General features: G+C 37.6%; 1 protein-coding gene and 1 pseudogene across 1 annotated transcript; one reads left to right on the forward strand and one right to left on the reverse strand.

The window, feature by feature from the left end:
* Positions 1-86: 86 nt before the first annotated feature.
* LOC131794285 (regulation of nuclear pre-mRNA domain-containing protein 1B-like) lies at positions 87-5,753 on the forward strand. Its single transcript, XM_059111795.2, has 7 exons — positions 87-292; positions 1,161-1,290; positions 1,742-1,848; positions 2,266-2,348; positions 3,494-3,620; positions 3,722-3,897; positions 4,363-5,753. Exons 1-7 carry the CDS (start codon positions 142-144, stop codon positions 4,519-4,521), a joined length of 933 nt encoding a protein of 310 aa, XP_058967778.1. The 5' UTR covers positions 87-141; the 3' UTR covers positions 4,522-5,753.
* Positions 5,754-5,915: 162 nt separating this feature from the next.
* On the reverse strand, positions 5,916-14,322 carry LOC131794284 (thyroxine 5-deiodinase-like; annotated as a pseudogene).
* Between the last annotated feature and the right edge of the window lie 4,256 nt (positions 14,323-18,578).

Consider the following 18,578-nt stretch of genomic DNA (forward strand, 5'->3'; position numbering starts at 1 on the left):
AAGTTCTTCTGCGGTTTCTATGTCAGCGGCTTCAGCTCCAACTCGAGGCAAACTCATATCCAGGTTTCACTCAAACAGGACTTTGGGATTGAAGTGTGTTTTACTGTTTTTATTTCGCTGGTGTCACGAATTTCCGTGAAAATGACGTCTTTTTCATCAGCAACTTTGGAGAAGAAATTATCTGATCTTTCCAACACTCAACACAGTGTCCAGACGCTTTCGCTGTGGCTTATTCACCACAGAAAACACGCTAAAGCGATCGTACAGTCCTGGTACAAAGAACTGACGAAAGGTGAGTAAAACCGTGCATAGAGTAATTGTTTGAACTTGTTGTGGGTTGTGGAGAAACTGATCTCCATTGACAGATCTTGCATTGCATTTGCTCAGCTGGTGCGAAAGAATCACTTCAACATGCCTTTCACATATCTCATATATATGTTACATGTGGCGTGCGTTGCTATACCATATTTACGAATGAGGCAAAGGTCTCTAATCAAGTTCTGTTCTGCATTAGAGGGGTTGAACGATCTAATTATAACGTGGTGCACATTCTTGGCATTTTCATTATCTTATGCTAAGGCGATCGACTCAGATGCTTATAGGTTTTGCTGAATATATGTCAAATAGCTTTTAAGATTTCCCATGCAGTTAACTCACTTTCCTCAACTCCTAATTGATTATTAATGAAAAGATTTGGAGGAAATATGTGTTATATTTTTATTTGATTTGCCTAATTCTAAGTTTATTTTGGCGGACTCTTGTCATCCAGTGATATCTATCAGAAAACTGATGCATGATCTTTTTTAATATTTTGTTTAACTGATGACTTATTTATCTATGTAATGCAATTTAATAGCAATTGATTAACAACAATGGTTAAAGCCATAAGGGCATTTTTTAAAAGAGTTACAATGAATCCATATTAAAATACTCAGATTTTATCAAGTGCAGAGTATCCAGTAAGTAAATTTCTATTCCTGTAGATACCAAAACATAGAAGGGACCTTAATAGCTCACCTCCTTGAAGCTCATCGGGCCAATTGATTTGTTCATTTCACATTTTCCCACTAACTGTGTTGTGTACAAATGACAAGAAACCCTTTATGTTCAGTTTTGTTAATTATCTTGTAAGCTTTAACATTCTCCATGTTTATTTGCAGCAAGGACAAGCAAAAAGCTTACCTTCATGTTCCTGGCTAATGATGTACTCCAAAATGGAAAAAGGAAAGGCACAGAGTTTTTAAATGAATTTAAACATGTCTTACCAGCTGCGTTTCAGCATTGTGCACAGTAAGTAATTTTCTGCATTCTTAAAATAATTTAAGTTGTACTAGCAGCCAGAAAAGGTCTCTTTGTTTTTTACATGTACCCCTTAAACCTTTAACTCCCATGAGTGACCAAGACAGAATTTCTCCTTAAAATATCAATACAATATCAAGCAGACAAGTGATAAGAATTAAGAAAAATATCAATTAGGGGATTATAAGTTGATCCAATACCAAATTCTCCAAACTAACATCACAAGAACTGTATGGCAGATAGTAAGGGGAATTACTAATGATATCTTGGGAGTTAAAAGGTTAAATCCTACTGTATGTCCAATGGAGTAATGCTGTGATCCAGATTGATGAAGTTTTGAATTCAGTTTTTGATACACCTAAATATTTTGGTTGTTTGTTTGAATTTGTGCAAATATGAAGTTCCTTCGATTCAATGTAGCTGCTATTTGTTTTTAATCCAGGGGCGGATCAGTGGAAGCTATACGTGGTCTTGAAAGGCTGATATCAATATGGACTGAGAGAAATGTGTATGAAGCAACTTTCTTAGTGAAGCTACACAAGTGTTTGGGTGAGTTTCTGTATACAGTGCTGGGGAAAACAGTTTTTTTCTTTGCTTTATTAGGAGAGGTGGGAGAGTGCTTAATATTTACAGGTTAATAACAAGTGGATGCAAACATTTTGGCTGAGGCAGGCTATGAAAATGCTGTTAGTGTAAACTTTTGTCCTGTAACCCTTTCACTCCCAAGATATCGTTATTTATTCTCCTTACTGTCTGCCATATCATTCTCGTTATATTCAGTCTTCATCACTCATGGATGTCTTTGGGATGTTAGTCCATCGCAGGTACATGTAACCTACTCTCCCCCCCCCCCCCCTCCCCTTCCCCCTTCACTCTCCCTTAGCACTGTGTGTGGGTTTCTGGGACAGTTCATCAGTACTTGTTTGTAATCACTTTCAAATTATGATAAACTTTACTTGTACATAGGTCAAGTATCAGATTCACCTCCACCTGAGAAGAAACAAAAGACCGATGATGAAAAACAAGCTCCACTGATGGAGCCACCAGATGTAAGGCACCAGGTTTTGTTTGAAATTATCATTATTATCCTAGAAACTGTAGAGGGTATCTGGTCAATTCAAATATTTGATAAACTCTGCAGATGAAGTTAGTGTATAGTTTTACACATAATCAAATTGTGTACACTGGATTGGATAGTGCAACTGTCAGGGTGAGGGTAATCTTTACCCTTTACTCCTAAGATATTAATAGTAATTCTCTTTATTGCGTACTATACATTCCTACCAATTTGGTTCCAAGAAATTATTGTTTCATAGGTTAGCATCCCCACAATGATGTTCTTTTTTCACTCTCATCACCTATCAGGGTCATAACATCCCGTGTGCGTTCAATGAGATATGAAGCACGCGGGAGGTTGGAGAGCACGAAAGACGCGTAAGAGTTGCTCGAGGCGTAGCCAAGAGCAGCTCTAGCTTCTTGTGTGCTCTCCAAACTTCTCAAGTGCTTCATATCTTGATGAACACACAGCTGATGTATGAACCAGTTGTTTTATAACATTTTCAACCTGATGGAAATTTTTTTTCTCAAGGGATTTGTTTGCTGACGTCATGAGTGTGCACAGTAGGAATATGAAGCATGCTCGCACAATTGAATTTGATTAGACAAATTTACCAGCTATGTTATAATACTTCTTGGTCATTTGTGGGTGTGAAAGAGTTAAAAAGGACAACGACAATGACGATGACTGGCATTTTGACAACCTGAATCAGTATGAGAGACAAGTGAAGAGTTAGATTTTAAAAAACAGTTGATAAACTGTACTTGAGCCTTCCAGCCATGAACATGAGGGCAAAAGTAACAAATCAGCTGTCATGCATGAACCAATTTACAACATCAAACTTACAGTGAGCTCTTCCCTTGGTACTGATGAAAACATCCTTTAGATTAACTCAACACTTTTCTACTATCACTTGATTAATAACAGGAAATCCTGGTAAACTGATCGTGCAGTCTATAGCAATCTTGCTTGTGAGATTAGTCCCATTAATAAGTTGTTTTTATGACAGTGTTGGATGTTGCCACAGCCTGAGTGAAGTCATTATTAGAGTCTAATGTTATAGAAATTATTAACCACAATGTTTACTTGACTTTGTGATCAGTCATTTTCTAATGAATGTTGTTGTTTTGGTCTTAGCCGGAGGATTTAATTAAAGCATTAATGGAGCTTGAAAACTCAGCTTCACAAGATGCTGCTGTCAGAGAAAAGATTGCTAATTTACCAGCTGAAGTCCAAGATGTGTCACTTTTAGAAAAAATTGAAGGTAAAGGCAGTACATTATGTGTAGTTTGTCCATTCCCATTTTAGCAAACAATGTTTGTAAGAAGTAGTCTTTTAACAGAATTTACATGTCGCATGATTTAGATAAAGAAACTGGCGATCGTCTCTCCAAAATTGTTGATGAAGCTTGTTTATTATTGGCGGACTATAATGGTAGACTTGCTGCTGAGCTAGAAGATAGAACAACAATATCCAAAATGCTGGCTGCATTTATACAGCTCCAGAAAGATAAACTAGCAGAATCAGAGAAAAAACTTGAGGTAAGTATTCCGAAGGAAGAGCTTTCTTAACACACTATGTGCTAAGCAAGAAGTAGGATTAAGGAGGTTAGGCACAGATCTATTCAAATGCAAAAGGCAACTGGAAGGTTTGAATTCCTACCTCTGATGTTTGCCACAAATCTTTTGTCTGTACTGTTTGGTATATAATACTAAACAAAGGTTTTTAAGCTGGTTTTTTTGTCAAAGTACGCCAGGTGTGACTGTAATGTACTTCTACTTGCCACTATGCTGTACCTCGTGCAAAGGTCAAGCATTGCTGAGAAGGCTTCCTTTACATTGAATTCCAGTTTGACACAAATTACGAAAAATTAAAGGTAAACCAAACTATAGATCAAACACAAAATCTCTCCGATTCTGTAACAGAGACAGTTTTATCCTCAGATAAATGTCGTAAACCACCATTGTTTTTTACAAGGGAGTTGCTTATCTATGTATTTCTTTCAGGAATACAAGGCCAAACAGGAAAAAGTTCAACTTGTCAGACAAGAGCTCAAATCCCATTTAGAAAATCTTCCAGACCTAACGAAGCTTCCAGATCTAGCAGGAGGTTTAGCCCCGTTGCCTTCTGCTGGAGATTTATTTGCTTCCGGAAATAAGTCATGAGAGTAACGAACTTTGTTAAAATGTTTGACTGGTATATAATTTATTAATGTCTTTAATACATTTAAACAAAAAAAAATTAACTCCTGGGCTTTTAAATATCTGTTAATTCAAGAGCGACGTCTTATAAATACGTGACGTGGATGGTACATGTATGTTTATAAGGCTGGTAAAATGTCCTGTGAGTGGTGAAGAATTAAGAAAACAAAGAATCGCAGGTTTTGTAGGAAAAATAGAATTACTCAATCTGAATATTGTTGAATAATAAACAGTGACCGGAGGGAAAATGATTTCTCGATAGAAATTATTATTAAACGTATACATTTCCTTCACTTTACATTTTCTTCTTCAGAGAAGAGAAATTGTGATCGGTCATTTTAAATGTTTTACTTTCTCACTGTTTCTTGTTTCTTGTCATCAGCGAAATGAGAATGTGTTTAGAAGAGGCGACTGCCCAAATTTGATCAAATTACCTTTTAATGCGCAGAATTTGTCCCAGATATAGAAAAAGAGAGTTAGAGAGGTTGCTGCTCAAACGTTTCCCTGGAAACCCAGCTGTATCATTTTGACTCTGTGACTGAAGCAGGTAGTCTTTGAGGTTTTTGTTTCTAAACAACCAATTTTGAGAGCCTTAATGTAAAGCTGACAACAAGTCATCTGAAGATTGAAGAAAGATACCCTTTCGATTCCTGATTGAAACAATGCTTATCTACTGTGACCTGAGTCAATATTTATGTCAGTGTTAAATAACATTTAGGTGTTTTCGGGTTTCTTTTGTTACGTAACCATGATTTACAAACGTTGTTTTCCAAGTACGCTTAATTCGAGGGATGCAGAATTTTTTTTTTTCTGAGAAGACATATATTTCTCTAGAACTCAATTCTGTAAGAAGTTAAAGGTTTGGGTAGTCTTTCAAGAAGGAACGTCTGGACGTTATATGTCAATGTCTATTTTTCTCATTCCTGTGGGAAAAGTTTGTTTAGTTTCATTGATCGGAATTGTCTGTGTTTATCACTTATCGATCGGAAGAAAGGTTAACATCATCATTAACCAATAAAAACTCAAAGTAAAAAAAGGCAATCTGCTTGAAACGCGGGAAAACGCGAGTGACCAATTGCAAGTTGAGATTGGTTCTAGTTTTGTATTTGATCAGTTGTTATGATGGCGCGATTTTTCTAGACCAATCACAGAGTGAAGTAACGCAAGGCAATCCAAAATTACTTCCCGTCACTCCCTCCCCTTTATAGGCCTTTTTATAGGTAAAACACGGCGTGGAGATCGCGTGTTTTGCTGGGAGAGAACGATCTGTGACGAGACCAAGCAAAGGCTGCGAAGGAGACTAGCAGCAACGACGAACCAAAAATCCCACATCTCTGATGACTAACAAGGCCTTGATATGAATTATTTAGAGAACATTTATTTAGTGGCAAGGTCATCATTGTCGCTCTTTACAGTTCAGGCTACTAAAATAAGTTTCCACACGAAGTTGATAAACCTCTGGCTCAGAAGTTGTGCTTGAAGCACTTTTGCGTCCAAGCCTTCATAACGTCAACTTGATGTCATAACTTTCCTCCTACACAGGCCATGCCACAAGAGCTTCCTAGTTTAAATATACTTCTCATTCTTTGATTTCAGTTCAACTAAGATTCATTTTTTAGCCATCGTATCGCTGATATATCGATTTGACGTAACCTTTTTTACTACCAAGTGATCACAGCTTATCTTCTCCTGACAATTTGGCTACACAGTTAAGCAGACAGGTCATGAAAATAAAATAAAAAATTGGTAATATTAAGAGACATTGTTTTGATATAAAACCAGATTCTCTAGACAAACCAACAAGGAGATGTAACAACATAAGTTAGAAGAATAAATAATCAGATCTCAAAAGTCAAGGGACTAAAGATTGGAAGTTTGACTCGCGTTGAAAATACTTCCTGATTCGTTAAATTTCCCCTTTTGCAGTCATTTTCAATTTAATCAGGCAGGGACCTGTCATTTATTAGAGATGAGAGAGGAAGGAGGGGGGAGATTCCTTCTTTTTTTTTTCTACACCAGGTGCAGTTTTTTATATCCCTTAAATTACTTCTTGCAGAAAAAAACTGTAACCCTTCCCCTAATGTGATCCAAAAGAGATGTGGCCATCCCTAAAGCCCTTAAATACTTGTGGCCCTGCCCTTTTGGGTTGCATAAAATATAATGACTTTCCCCATATTGCACGTTCCCTCTCCCTTCCTCCTTCCTCTAACAAAAAACAGGTCTTTTAATCCTCATACCCCATCGGTTATGTCGTGTCTCGTTGGTGTTTTTTCTATCATTTCAAACTGTTAGCTATAGATTTCTTTTCAATCATTAACTAGAAATTCTAATATTGTCATGAGCTTCTTCCTGGCATAAAATTAGTAACGCAATATTTCCAATTTTTCCGTCTATAAAATTGACTAATTTTCACCTTATTATGTAGCAGTCTCTTAACATCTGGACATATCAATTCGATCGGTTTTTGCTGTAGCTTAAGGAACTTGGTAGTCTTCGTCTTTTCCCCAATAATACCAGCAAATACTTAAGCCATTGTGAACATAAACAAATTTTCAGGGGAAACGAGTATTGAACCATAGGAAATGATAGTAATGTGTTAAATATCTACAACTCTGAATACGATTGCTAAATAAAATATTAACCTCTTAATTTTTTCGAAATCCGAGAAATAAGTCATGGCTGGTTTTTCACGCCAAACTACTAATCCGTCTTGAAGCAGTTTTAAAAGCTAACTGCTCATATTTAAAACCTACAGCACTCTGAGAACCCCTTACAGAGAGGATACAGACCAGAGGAACGATTGACCAGCGCAGGGCGAAAACTCGCAGAGCTCGGAGTTTCGCTACCCCGATAAATGACTCTTCTTTGAGCAACAATTTTTCCCGTTCAAATTGCCCCTTGAGAAATTTCCTTTCTGTGAAAATAATAATGATAATAGTAATAATATTAATAATATTAATAATGATGATGATTATAATAATAAATTTCCTGAAATATGCAATTCGAGAACGACATTTGATGACAAGGAGACTTGAAATGTTTAAAACAAATTCTTGCTCTAGCAAGGTTTCCTTCTCATATCGTGGTGTAACAAGGATTTTTTGCTTAAGTCTATCACGTAAACCTTTTGAATTCTTGACAATTGCACTTGGCAAGTAAGACTCGACGGTATAAATATAGTTTTTTTGGTACCGTTCTCGTTTCCTACTTTCCGGTCATTCTGGGAAAGGCTCGCCCCACTATTGATTAGATAATTATAATCGGATAGAATTTCTGAGATGGGCTATCGTTCCTCTGGGCACAAACTCTTTTGATTCACACTATTATACGAGCCATGACTGGCTGTTTAAAATATATACTCCACATTTAACGACGTTCGTTTGGTAGCTGCATCATTCTCCTCGCGCTTTACTTGAGAGCTTTCCAGCGTAATTCTCCAGCCAAGCTCTTACTTCATTTACATTGTATGACATGGGCCCAGGCCCTCCCTGGTAGACTATTTTACTGTCCCGGATGATATATAATCTTTCTGGGCTTGCGCCGTAAGCTAGGTTAGCGGCGTCTAGCATTGTGTCCACTGTGACGGTGCACGGTGGATTATGGGATAGAAGAAGCTGGGCTGCCGCGCATCTTTCAGCTTGCGTTCGATGCTTCGGAATGTTATAGTTGTTCTAGGAGAAAAGAAAAGAGTAAAATCCAGTAATAAGTGCATCCCGCATTTTATACGGATACTGCCAGCCACTGTCAATAAAATAATAAAGTTCCTTGTTCTTTGCTAAACTTAGGGGTGAGAAGAGGTTTCCGCGCAACTTTTTCCCAGACTTCACAGCAAAGATTCATTATTGAACAATTCCTACTCGACTACTCCGTAAGAAGAAAAATTGTGCTGAAATTTCAATTTTCGGCTCCATCGAATTAAAACCCCTTGTGCTTTCAGAAGTGATTGACATTTAGATTCTCCACGCAATTTCGTACATTTCCCGGGCGATGAAAAGAAGACAAACCGTTCATCAGCCAAAAGGTAACATTTCTATTTAACATGAAATTCTCCTAACTCATCAAAAAAGAAATGTGTAGCACTTACAAGGGCGAATTACTAATCACAAAAATCTTGAAAGTTCAAGGGTCGTATAAACCTCAATGCTTCATTTCTTTCTTTAAGTTAATTTTCCAGAGAACTGACATAATACAAGTTAAGCTTTGTGCAGTCGAACTTGTATTGAACGGTCACTCATGGGGAATGATAAGGTAACCGCTCAATACGGTTAGCGGTTACTACAGAAAAACGATAAACAACGCCACCTTACGCCACTTAATGTTCAGAATCTCGCTCAAAAATACTACTTACAGTTTGATTTTGGGAAAAAACATGGTTCAAAAATTACTTGAAAGATTATTCTTAGTTTTATTTGAGTGGTTCGGCTTTAATTGACCGTTCAAGACAGGTGAAAGATAAGAGAAAAAGGCCGTTTGGACTCAGCGAAGTGTAACGCGACCGCATAATAGAGGTGACCGTTTAATAGAAGCGAAAATTACAGTGATCAAGGAGAAACAAACTCGGGACTTTGGCAACCGACTGCTTAATACAGAATGGCCGCTTAATACGCTGCCACTTATTACAGGTGCGACTATATTCATTTCAAGAACAGAACTGATGATATTGACTCAGCAAGATATGAAATCCGCGTAATTTTCGTGATAAATCAATTTGTATATATATTTTTTCGCTTTTGTTTCAAGAGGCACACTTAAACAATGACTACGCATGAGATAAAACTATACGTATGTTCACTGTCAACTTAAAACCTACGTAATGTTTGACTTTTCTATAGAGAGGCGGAAAACCGAAACTGGCCGGTTTTTTCATCCAAGTTCGTAGTAGAAAAAGATTATCTTCGCTCTACACTAATGGCATACGCGAGTGAGGATCTTTCCAACTAGTTTCCAACTATTTTCTCAACAGATGTTTAGGATATTTTTTTGCTTTGGAATCTTTGATAATTTTGTAAAAGACCCTCTATAAGGAGATGAAGTGTCGAGGGTTCAAGTAAGATTTCCGCTCTCTAATTTTGACCCCAAAATCTCCCTCCCTAAGTTCTGTCTAATGCTACAAGTGGATTTTGGTTCAGGATTGAGTATAGTCGTCAAGTTCTCATCACTGAGCCTAAGTCAGCCTTTCAAACATCGCAGTTGAAGATTTTGTTAACCAGTGCGGAAATATCTGTCAGTATAAACATAGTGTTGAAGAGACTTTTTTTCAAATTGTGAACCCGACTAAGAATCCTAAGTTATCTTTGGAAAAGGGCTTGGTTACAATGTTCTACGAATCTAACAGCACGTAATATCAACAAAGAAAGATGTCTTTTGTTTTACTGTGGGAGTGGGAGAAAGAAAAGATCTTGTCTTCTAGCATATGGTCTAATTTTCCATCAAGTTCTCTGTGGCTCAGTGATAGCTAGACTCGGAGCGCTATGTTTTTCACATGCTCGCCAGAGCCATCTTTCTTATTCAACAATTGAGCTTAAAATCTTCCATAGTTCTTCTCTTGAACCTACTGAGCCCATAAAAATTCATGAGCATGGTTTTAATTCCGCTTGTTATCTACGATAGATCTTAAATCATAAACGCCCTTAGATTGCGTGTAAACGACAAACAACAGGGCGTTTATCTTTCGGGCTAATCGAGCTGCACGTTAGCCGAAAAGTTCCGTTTTTGCGTCCAATCCTCTTTGATCTTTGATCTACCTCTCAAAGCCTAATTTCATACATCTCTTTTATGCAGAGGAAGACAAAAGAAATGATATTTTTAGGGGCGTTCATATCATAAGCACTCTTCTGTAGCTTTGAGACAGAGAAGGCCTTGCTTAATATTTCTTAGTTAAAGAATCTCTTGTTCAAGTGGGATATCCTGTAATGGTCTGTGGGAAGCTATGTAATCCCTGCTGGTGAGTACGAGGTCCAATTCACCGCTACATGCATATGAAGTAACTTTCAAAAGCAACCACTCATAACACTTGAATGCCGAAAAAGTAGTTAATTAATTCAAGTTTTCGAGCCTACTGGGCAATTGATTATCGCGGTTTCTCATTCTCTGTCGCATAAGGTGAGTGATATCATTGGCATCCCTCTTGGAGAGTATGTTAATCCATTGAACGTAAATCTGGTATTTTGTCTGTCGGGTTTTACCGGCAGTCAAAAGCTTTTTTAAAAACTCATTGTCTTTTCCGTGAGCAGAACTCAACCGACCAGCCAAGACTCGTTCCAAGCAGGTCTCGAACCTAAACCAGCAGGCGCAAATCACTAGAGCAACTGCGATTGCCGTGGATTAGCCAATTAATGATTGTTTTCATTAATTAAACGCCCCGGCACGAAAGAGTTTATTTTTTCTAAGGATTAGTCATAATTCTTCTACTTTTGCTTATAATGTGGTCTGGTAAATTTTTTTCAAAGCTGTTATTCTATTTCAACTTTTACAAACCACAGACAAAACACAATAGCTTTACCAGCCATTTTAAAAAAAACTTAAAACGCCTCTTGGCCACAATAACGCCAGTTTCCTGTGAATGAGCTATAGTTGTCAATGCTTATGTAATAGCAATTATTAGGGTTAGGGTTACTGTGCACTGTGTTCAGTAAAAAAAAAAGGTCTCAGTGATTCAAGTTTGACCTTAAAGCACTGAGGAAAGTATGAGCTTTGCAGCCGTGGAAATATGTCTTATATCAGTATAAACTCTGATTGGCCAATCAAACTCCGAATATCCTTTGGTATCCACCTCCAAATAACTCGCACGGGATTTGCATCCGAAACAGCGTGATAATCGTTGCAGGAGTATACGAGTTAAAATCATGCTTTTGCGCTACATTATCGCAGCATTTTAATGTATACAAAAACAATTATTCACCTCTGTATCGGTGGCTATCAGTGAATGTTTACCTGGCCGCCTCGCGGTTCGGTGAATATCAACCACTAACCACCTCCACTTTGGTGGATATTTGTTGACTATTTCTCTATCCTTTTAAAATTCTTTTCGACCATTTTATTCTCCCTTCGACAACCTTTTTCTCCTTTTTTTTTTTTTTTTTTGCTTCTCTGGTTCTACGTTTGGGGGATTTTTCTCCCCTCCTGCTCCTTGTGTTCTTCTTGTCTCTGTCAATTTGCATCATCAATAAATGCCGAAGCTCGAAAACATACAACTTAACTATGAAAGCTTTTCCAGACAGATAAACCCTGAAAGAAATTTGCGACAAGATAACCTGGCATCGATCTGTCTCTTACAAATGGCCACCCGAAAGGAAAGAGGGGCGTCAAAACTTTACGACTAGAAAGAGTTGCGTAATAAAGGGCAAGGTTACTTTGGCATTTCTTAACATAGACATCATGAACATGGGAGTGGAATGCTGATTTAAACTCTGAATTGGGAAATCGCGAGCATGGTTCGTGATAAACCTCTATCATTTGAGCGCGAGATAAGATTCGCAGCCATATCGCAAATCTCTCCAAAAACTGTTCAAGATAATTGGAGCTGGGGGTATAAATTCTTTTACCAATGTCATTGATAACGAGAGCGGTGAGGGGCTAAGATAAACTGTAAGATTAGCAAAAGAAAATTGCGATAACCCTAGCAGAGGGCTTTAAGGCAGAAACCACGAAAAATGGAGTCTTCAGCAGATTGTAGGTAACGGTTAGTTATAGAGTGTTTTTATTTAATAGGCCTAAATTATCTTCCTAGATATCAAGTTTGTTAATTATCATTATTGTTTTTCATCCTTTTAATATTATTATTTTTTTAATCGGGGTGGTCTAATACCAAAAATATTTGAATATTATTATTGTTTAAATAACGTCACGTGTCATGTCGCCAAGCATTCTGGTCGCCTCACTGCATTTTAATACACAAGTATTCACAGTTTTTTAATGCACACTTAAGTCACCGTTTTCCATCCATTTATGAATGTTTGAACACCGAGCAATTAATTTTGTCATTAGAATACTTTTCTTGATCTACACCGAATTAGGTCATCTTGAACTGACACATGACAAATGAAATCATTACATGTCTTCCTGAAAACCAATCAAATTTCAAACTATCGATGTCGAGCTTGGTTAAAGAGAATTTCCCAAAAGGCGCTAATTAGTTGAAAATCCTGACTGACAGAGAGTCGGTTACAATAAAGAGAATCATCGATCCTAATTTGAGATGACCAGAAGTTCGGTTTACGCAACGAGATCGTATCGCCGTCGGAGATTTAGTTGATGGAGAATACCTTTTCAAAATATTAGCATTTGAGAAATTTTAAGTCGCTCTCAGTAAGACGTAAGGAAAACATGCATGTTCGGACACAGAAAAGCCGCAAAGACAATGTCTGTATATGCAAACTTAGTTCCGATTTTACAAAAGCAATCGCCAACTTCATAGTTTTGGTAGAGAACGACAAGAAATCAGCCAAAAAGGAGTTTCGTATTAGAGTTGTGGAGCTTTCGTGAATCAGATGTACCCAGAGAATTTTTCCATATTTAAGAGCGAGACGGAATCAGGATTAGCGGAACTATGATTACGGACAACGGATGTCTTTATCACTAGTTCGGCGAATTGTAAGATTTCGAGAAACCGGTAAAAATATTTGAGACATACTTCCGATTTTAATCAACCGTGTACCACTGAGAAAGGTAGCAAGGAACCGGTATAAAACTCGACGTTGAATTTCCACTGCAGAACGCAGTATGTTTCACTGGAAATAAGCCACATTATTTAGTTCATACCGCTAAGTTATGATCACATTTTGAAATAGTACCAACTATTTTCCAAGTTTATCGTTAAAAATATTTGAGGATAAACACTTATACACCAACCTTGAGCGCCCAGCCATCCGACGGATGCGCTTCCTCGATGTACACAATAACGAAGTCAGCGATATCGGCAAAATCGCGAACAATTTCACCAAAATCGCGTAACTTCGTCAGAAATGGTTGTCAGCTTGAGCTTCCAAAATTAACAACGAGTGGGCGACCAAGCTTTGATTTTTCAAAAAGACGGAAACAGTCCTTGCCATCCACGGAGAAAAGGGGAGAGTTGTAGGCCTTCGCTCCAAGTTTTGTCTTCTTGTTGATGTCTAGTAGGATGAACCTCCATAACCCTCTGAGCATTTGCCGACTGAACATCGAATCCCAATAATCGTCCTGAGGAATCTTTAGTCCGAACATTCTGTCAATTGCGTTGGAGATAAAACGCTTGAAAAAAGGGAACACCCTCAATATGGTTCCCAGGCAGAAGACCACAACAAGGAGCGAATAAAGAAAGAAAGATCGCAACTTTTGAACAATGATCATCATCTTGGCGCAGTCTTCGTCGACGTGATAGTTGTGCCAGCTAAATGGATTTGTGACCTGTGGCTTTCTGCTTTTATATTTGTATTTATATCTTTCAAATTCAGGAAAAGGTCAACAACTTTCAATCACATGGCAGTTGGAAAAATAACAGCCCTGACAGTGATTTCCGCACAATAACTTACAATTGAATAGGGAACAATTTTTGGACAGTCTTATGTCTCGTTTGCATTTCCAAATGTTCCTCTAAGCTCCAAATGTGGCTAACCAAAATTCAAGGGCTGGTTTTTTGATCAACTGTAGTGCAATGTTGTAAGGTGGTCTGTTGAAAATCGATGAGCGTATCATTAATTGATGGTTTAAAATCCTTCAGATAAACAGCCTTTCTCGTAATCCGTGTGAACACAACACGTGACATCCGAAGGAAACGTCAGCTCGCTTACTCTCAAACATGCTTTGACGTCCTCTCGAGTGTACAAGCTATATGTTCTCAGAGAAGAGCGAATAGGGTTTTTACTTTGTTTTTGTAACAGACGTAATTATTACAGTGTTGAAAGCTGGCCGCATGATGTTCGTGAGAGTCAAATAGATTTACAAATGACATGGTTAGTGAATGGGTTTATAAGGTCATCGACAATTGCATATTGAATTTCTGCCATGATTCGACCACAACTCAGCCAAAGTGTGTTTTGATTAGTTATCAAGAAACAAGAAAAGCCAAAAAGCTGCGAATACTTCGAAAAAGTTGCATAACATCGCGAAAACGAACAGCTGTCATGACCCACGCCGATAGTTGGTTTTTGGCCCTCGCTATGCATGTCACTTAAACTTTATCATCTGTGGTATTGTAGTTTACAAAACGTGTGACATCTACTAGAAATGTTTTTTATTTTCTCAAACCAATTTCGCCTGCTATCTTCAGGATTAAGGAAGTAATTTGAAGTTTGCTTATAGGTTTCGTGTTGCCAGTAGTTGATTAGTGAAGACAGCTTACCAAAACATAGCCTGCACGTGAATCATAAGCATCGAACCTTCCAGAAGAGGCTTGATCACTTCGACTTGAAACTGGGCCCGCTGTACTTCAACACGATTCTTCATGAAGCAGTCTATTTGTTATATACTTATATTTAAATAAATGATTGTCGTGATGGACAGTTTTCGTGCCAGACAAGCCGTTTTATGTGCGGAAGGGAACGATTATTAAAATTAAGTTATACTGACGTGGTAAGAAGCACAGGTCATTAGGAAGCCACAAACCCTTCCGCACAAGACATGTTAAAAAATACTCTTTACTAACAGATCGCTGCGGGAACTAGATAACAGAAGTGGCAAATGTTGGCAGCAATTTTTTGTGTCAACCGGATCTAAAATAAAACTTAAGTACTGAAAATATGTTTGAATTTGAAAGACGCCTACTTCCTGTGAGTGTTTTGATATCAGTGTTATATTTTCTTCAGAGATATTGAAAGAAGCGCTGCGAAAAATGCTTTAGAAAACAAGATTATTGGAAAATAATCAATTTATTTAAGTTAAAGATTACTTTTCCTCCTGTCTGTGAGCATGAACATTTACGCAGGAGAGTTTTTCGTTCAAATGTCATGCGATCTATGGGAGAAAGGTATCTATTGGTTAAGCTTGTATATTTGCTCCTGTTTCTTTTTTTTAACTGAATTTTCGTACCAAGACAAACCACACAAGACAAACATTTTGCCATTACGATGAATGTTTGAACGAATTGGGAAAGGTAGGTATTTTATGGCTCAAGTGGACAAATTTGAGATTGTTAAAGGAATCTGAGAAAATTAATTTCTTGATTATTAATTAATTGATTATTAATTAATTACTAATTAAAGCTTTGAAATCAGAGCAAAATTTTTCATAGAAATCATATCTGGTTAAATCGTTCATAAAATATCATGTAGTTGAAACATATATAAAGGATACTGAATCATCGTGATATCATCGCTCATCAAAGCTCAATTTCCAGAAAACTACATCTGACTTAAAAGTAAAGATTCGTTGGGAAAAATTTGAGCGATGAGATAAGTAAAGTTAAAAACGACAAAATTGAAAACGCACAAATTGTTTGACCTGTTTTAAGAGAAATATAATGTTATTTTTTATTCAGTTAATGATAAACGAATATAGAGACCGAAGTATTGATCTGAATCACCGTGGTTCACTTTCACGACTTCCAAAGATCAGAATTACCGAGTTGCCCCCCCCCCCTCAAATTTACCCATTTCGACCATTAAAAAAATCCAATTACACCGATGATCTTGGTCAGTTGCAAACGTTAACCATTCTTCGTGTATAAAATCGTTGCATAGCGTCCCTACATATACTCCTGCTATGAAGCTCGCTCCATTTTCAAGTCATCGAGTCAGCAGGGTTAAAAAGTTGCCTTTCGTTTGCCATCGATAGTCAACGCAGTTGTCAAATTAACTCCAAAGAGCGGTACATATCCACTGATCTAAAAATAGGTAATTACCTAGGCCGCTTTTCCTGAAATTCTGCATGCACGTCCAATTAAATTATATCTCTCGTAATTCCCTTACGGAGTTGTGTCATGAATCTTAAGTAAGCCAATAAGGCAAATTATGGTGGTCTCCTCCGAATGCAAGGAGACCACCATAATAATGGATCGATAAGACAGAGACACTAAAGAGCGAGTCTCAATGGCTTTGGCCGTTAGCCGTAAGACTGCAGAAAGATTAAGCCGTTAGACGTAAAAATTGACAAGTTTCAACAGTCAGTCGTGAAAAAGTTAACTGTGAAAATTTTTCTCCTAACAATATTTGAAAAGAATTAACCATGATCTGTAACATGGCCAAATTTTTAACTTTAGCCGTAAAAGTCATCACCTCAGACCTTCGAAAGAGGCAATGGTACAGCGCTAGATGAACTACAGCTGATGAGCAACATGAAAATTTTCAGGTTTAATTAATTTGTGAAAGCTTTAATGTATCGTCAAACTCTAAAATACCTTCCCATCATGCAGAGTGATTAGCTTTGATTTTTCTGAATCCATGCTAAGTCTATTTCTGAGACAAATTTTGCATCCGGCGAAGCACTTTCCCAAAATAGCGTACCTCACAGTAATCTAAGTTTCCGTAGGAGTGATCCAGTACGTATTGTTACAACGCCGCAAAAATCATGCTTACAGCCGCAAATTTCGTGTCTATTTCTCTATCTACCTTCTTCAGAAAGAATCCGTTGTTATTCTAAAAAAAATCACGTATTGTTTTGTATTTAATGACGTTTTAGGTTCTTTTAAGCTATTTTTTTTATTGCTGAACGAAACATCGAAGCGAAGCTTCCGCGCTGGAAAACCAAACCCGTTCAAAAATAGTCCGCGGAAATAAGGGATTTATGTAATGTACTCGGATTTAGCTGTCAGTCAATCGTCTAAGCTGGAGACCACTTCCTCTTACTCAATTAGACGGATGAAATTGAAGTCCAAGATTATCTCGCATTTGAACCATCCCTGTCGTCATCCTCTTCAAACTCTTTTCGGAACTCATGACGAGTGATGAAATTTTGTTTGTATATTTAAAACAGAAGGGCTGTATCATTACACTGTAAATTATATCTTGTTTCGAATAATACGAAGCATTGGTAACGTTTCGCTAAGTAACCTTAAAGCAATAAATCTACATCTCTACATGGCCAAGTTGTCGGTCGGGGTTCAAGCAGCTCGTCTCTCGAGCTACTGCATGCCTCGGCGTTTAATTATTCAGACACTGGATGCTTATGATCTTTTCTCCGAACTGATCAGGTTTTCAGAAGCCCTAACTTGTATTCGTCTAGTTGTTGCGATAAAGTGGTTTTCAGCTAAAAACTCTTGTTGTAACTTCTCGGCGTAGCCTTTGGGGCAACTGCGAACGGCAAGAATAAACTCATCATTTATGTGAATTCTGTAATCAAAATGTAAAGGAAATGGTCTAATCAAAACTCCTTTGCCCAAAGTGAATACAACTGTGTGAACTTTAGCGTAAGAACGGCTGAAGGCTGAAGGTGAGAAGTCTATCTAGAATCACTGCTTCTATGCACGTCTCTCACCACTTCCGTTACAGGCCATGTTCCGAGTCTCAAAATAACCTTACTTGACTAAACTTGATTTCACTGGGGTTCATTGTCTCATTTTTTTAACAGTCTGCTTCCCAAATTATGATCAATCGGCAACCTTATCACAAATTTTGAACTGCTAACGGAAAGAAACTATTTCTTGGCAGCTTCCGGAACGCATTAAACTGGGTTTCTTCACGACATCAACTATTCTTCGACCGCAAGAGAATTGATAAAAAAACTGATGTAAGGACACTTAAAATTCTCAAGAGTTTATCCATTCCTCACCAATTTAAAGACGATTAAAAACTTGGCAAATCAAAGGAGTTTCAAATGTTTTATACGTAGTAACGAGACATTTGTACATGCTTATTTTTTGGACGTGAAAAAATCGCAAAAATCGTAAGAATTAAAGTCTGGCAACATTTTACTTAATTCCTCAACACCCCTACAGCTAATTGGATTAAAATTTCCGAAGATCAGCACCACACAAATACAGCCTGTTTGGGGCACTTGAGAGGATCCCTTGAAGACTGCAGGAGTTTGCTTAGCCTATCATGACTGGGTTTCCGTAAACAAAATGTCTGCGTTTTGTCAACTGAGGGGACCGTAAATTCGCAAAGCACTTT

This window comes from Pocillopora verrucosa, chromosome 3 (genome assembly GCF_036669915.1).
Source record: "Pocillopora verrucosa isolate sample1 chromosome 3, ASM3666991v2, whole genome shotgun sequence".
In the NCBI taxonomy this organism is placed as follows: domain Eukaryota; kingdom Metazoa; phylum Cnidaria; class Anthozoa; order Scleractinia; family Pocilloporidae; genus Pocillopora; species Pocillopora verrucosa.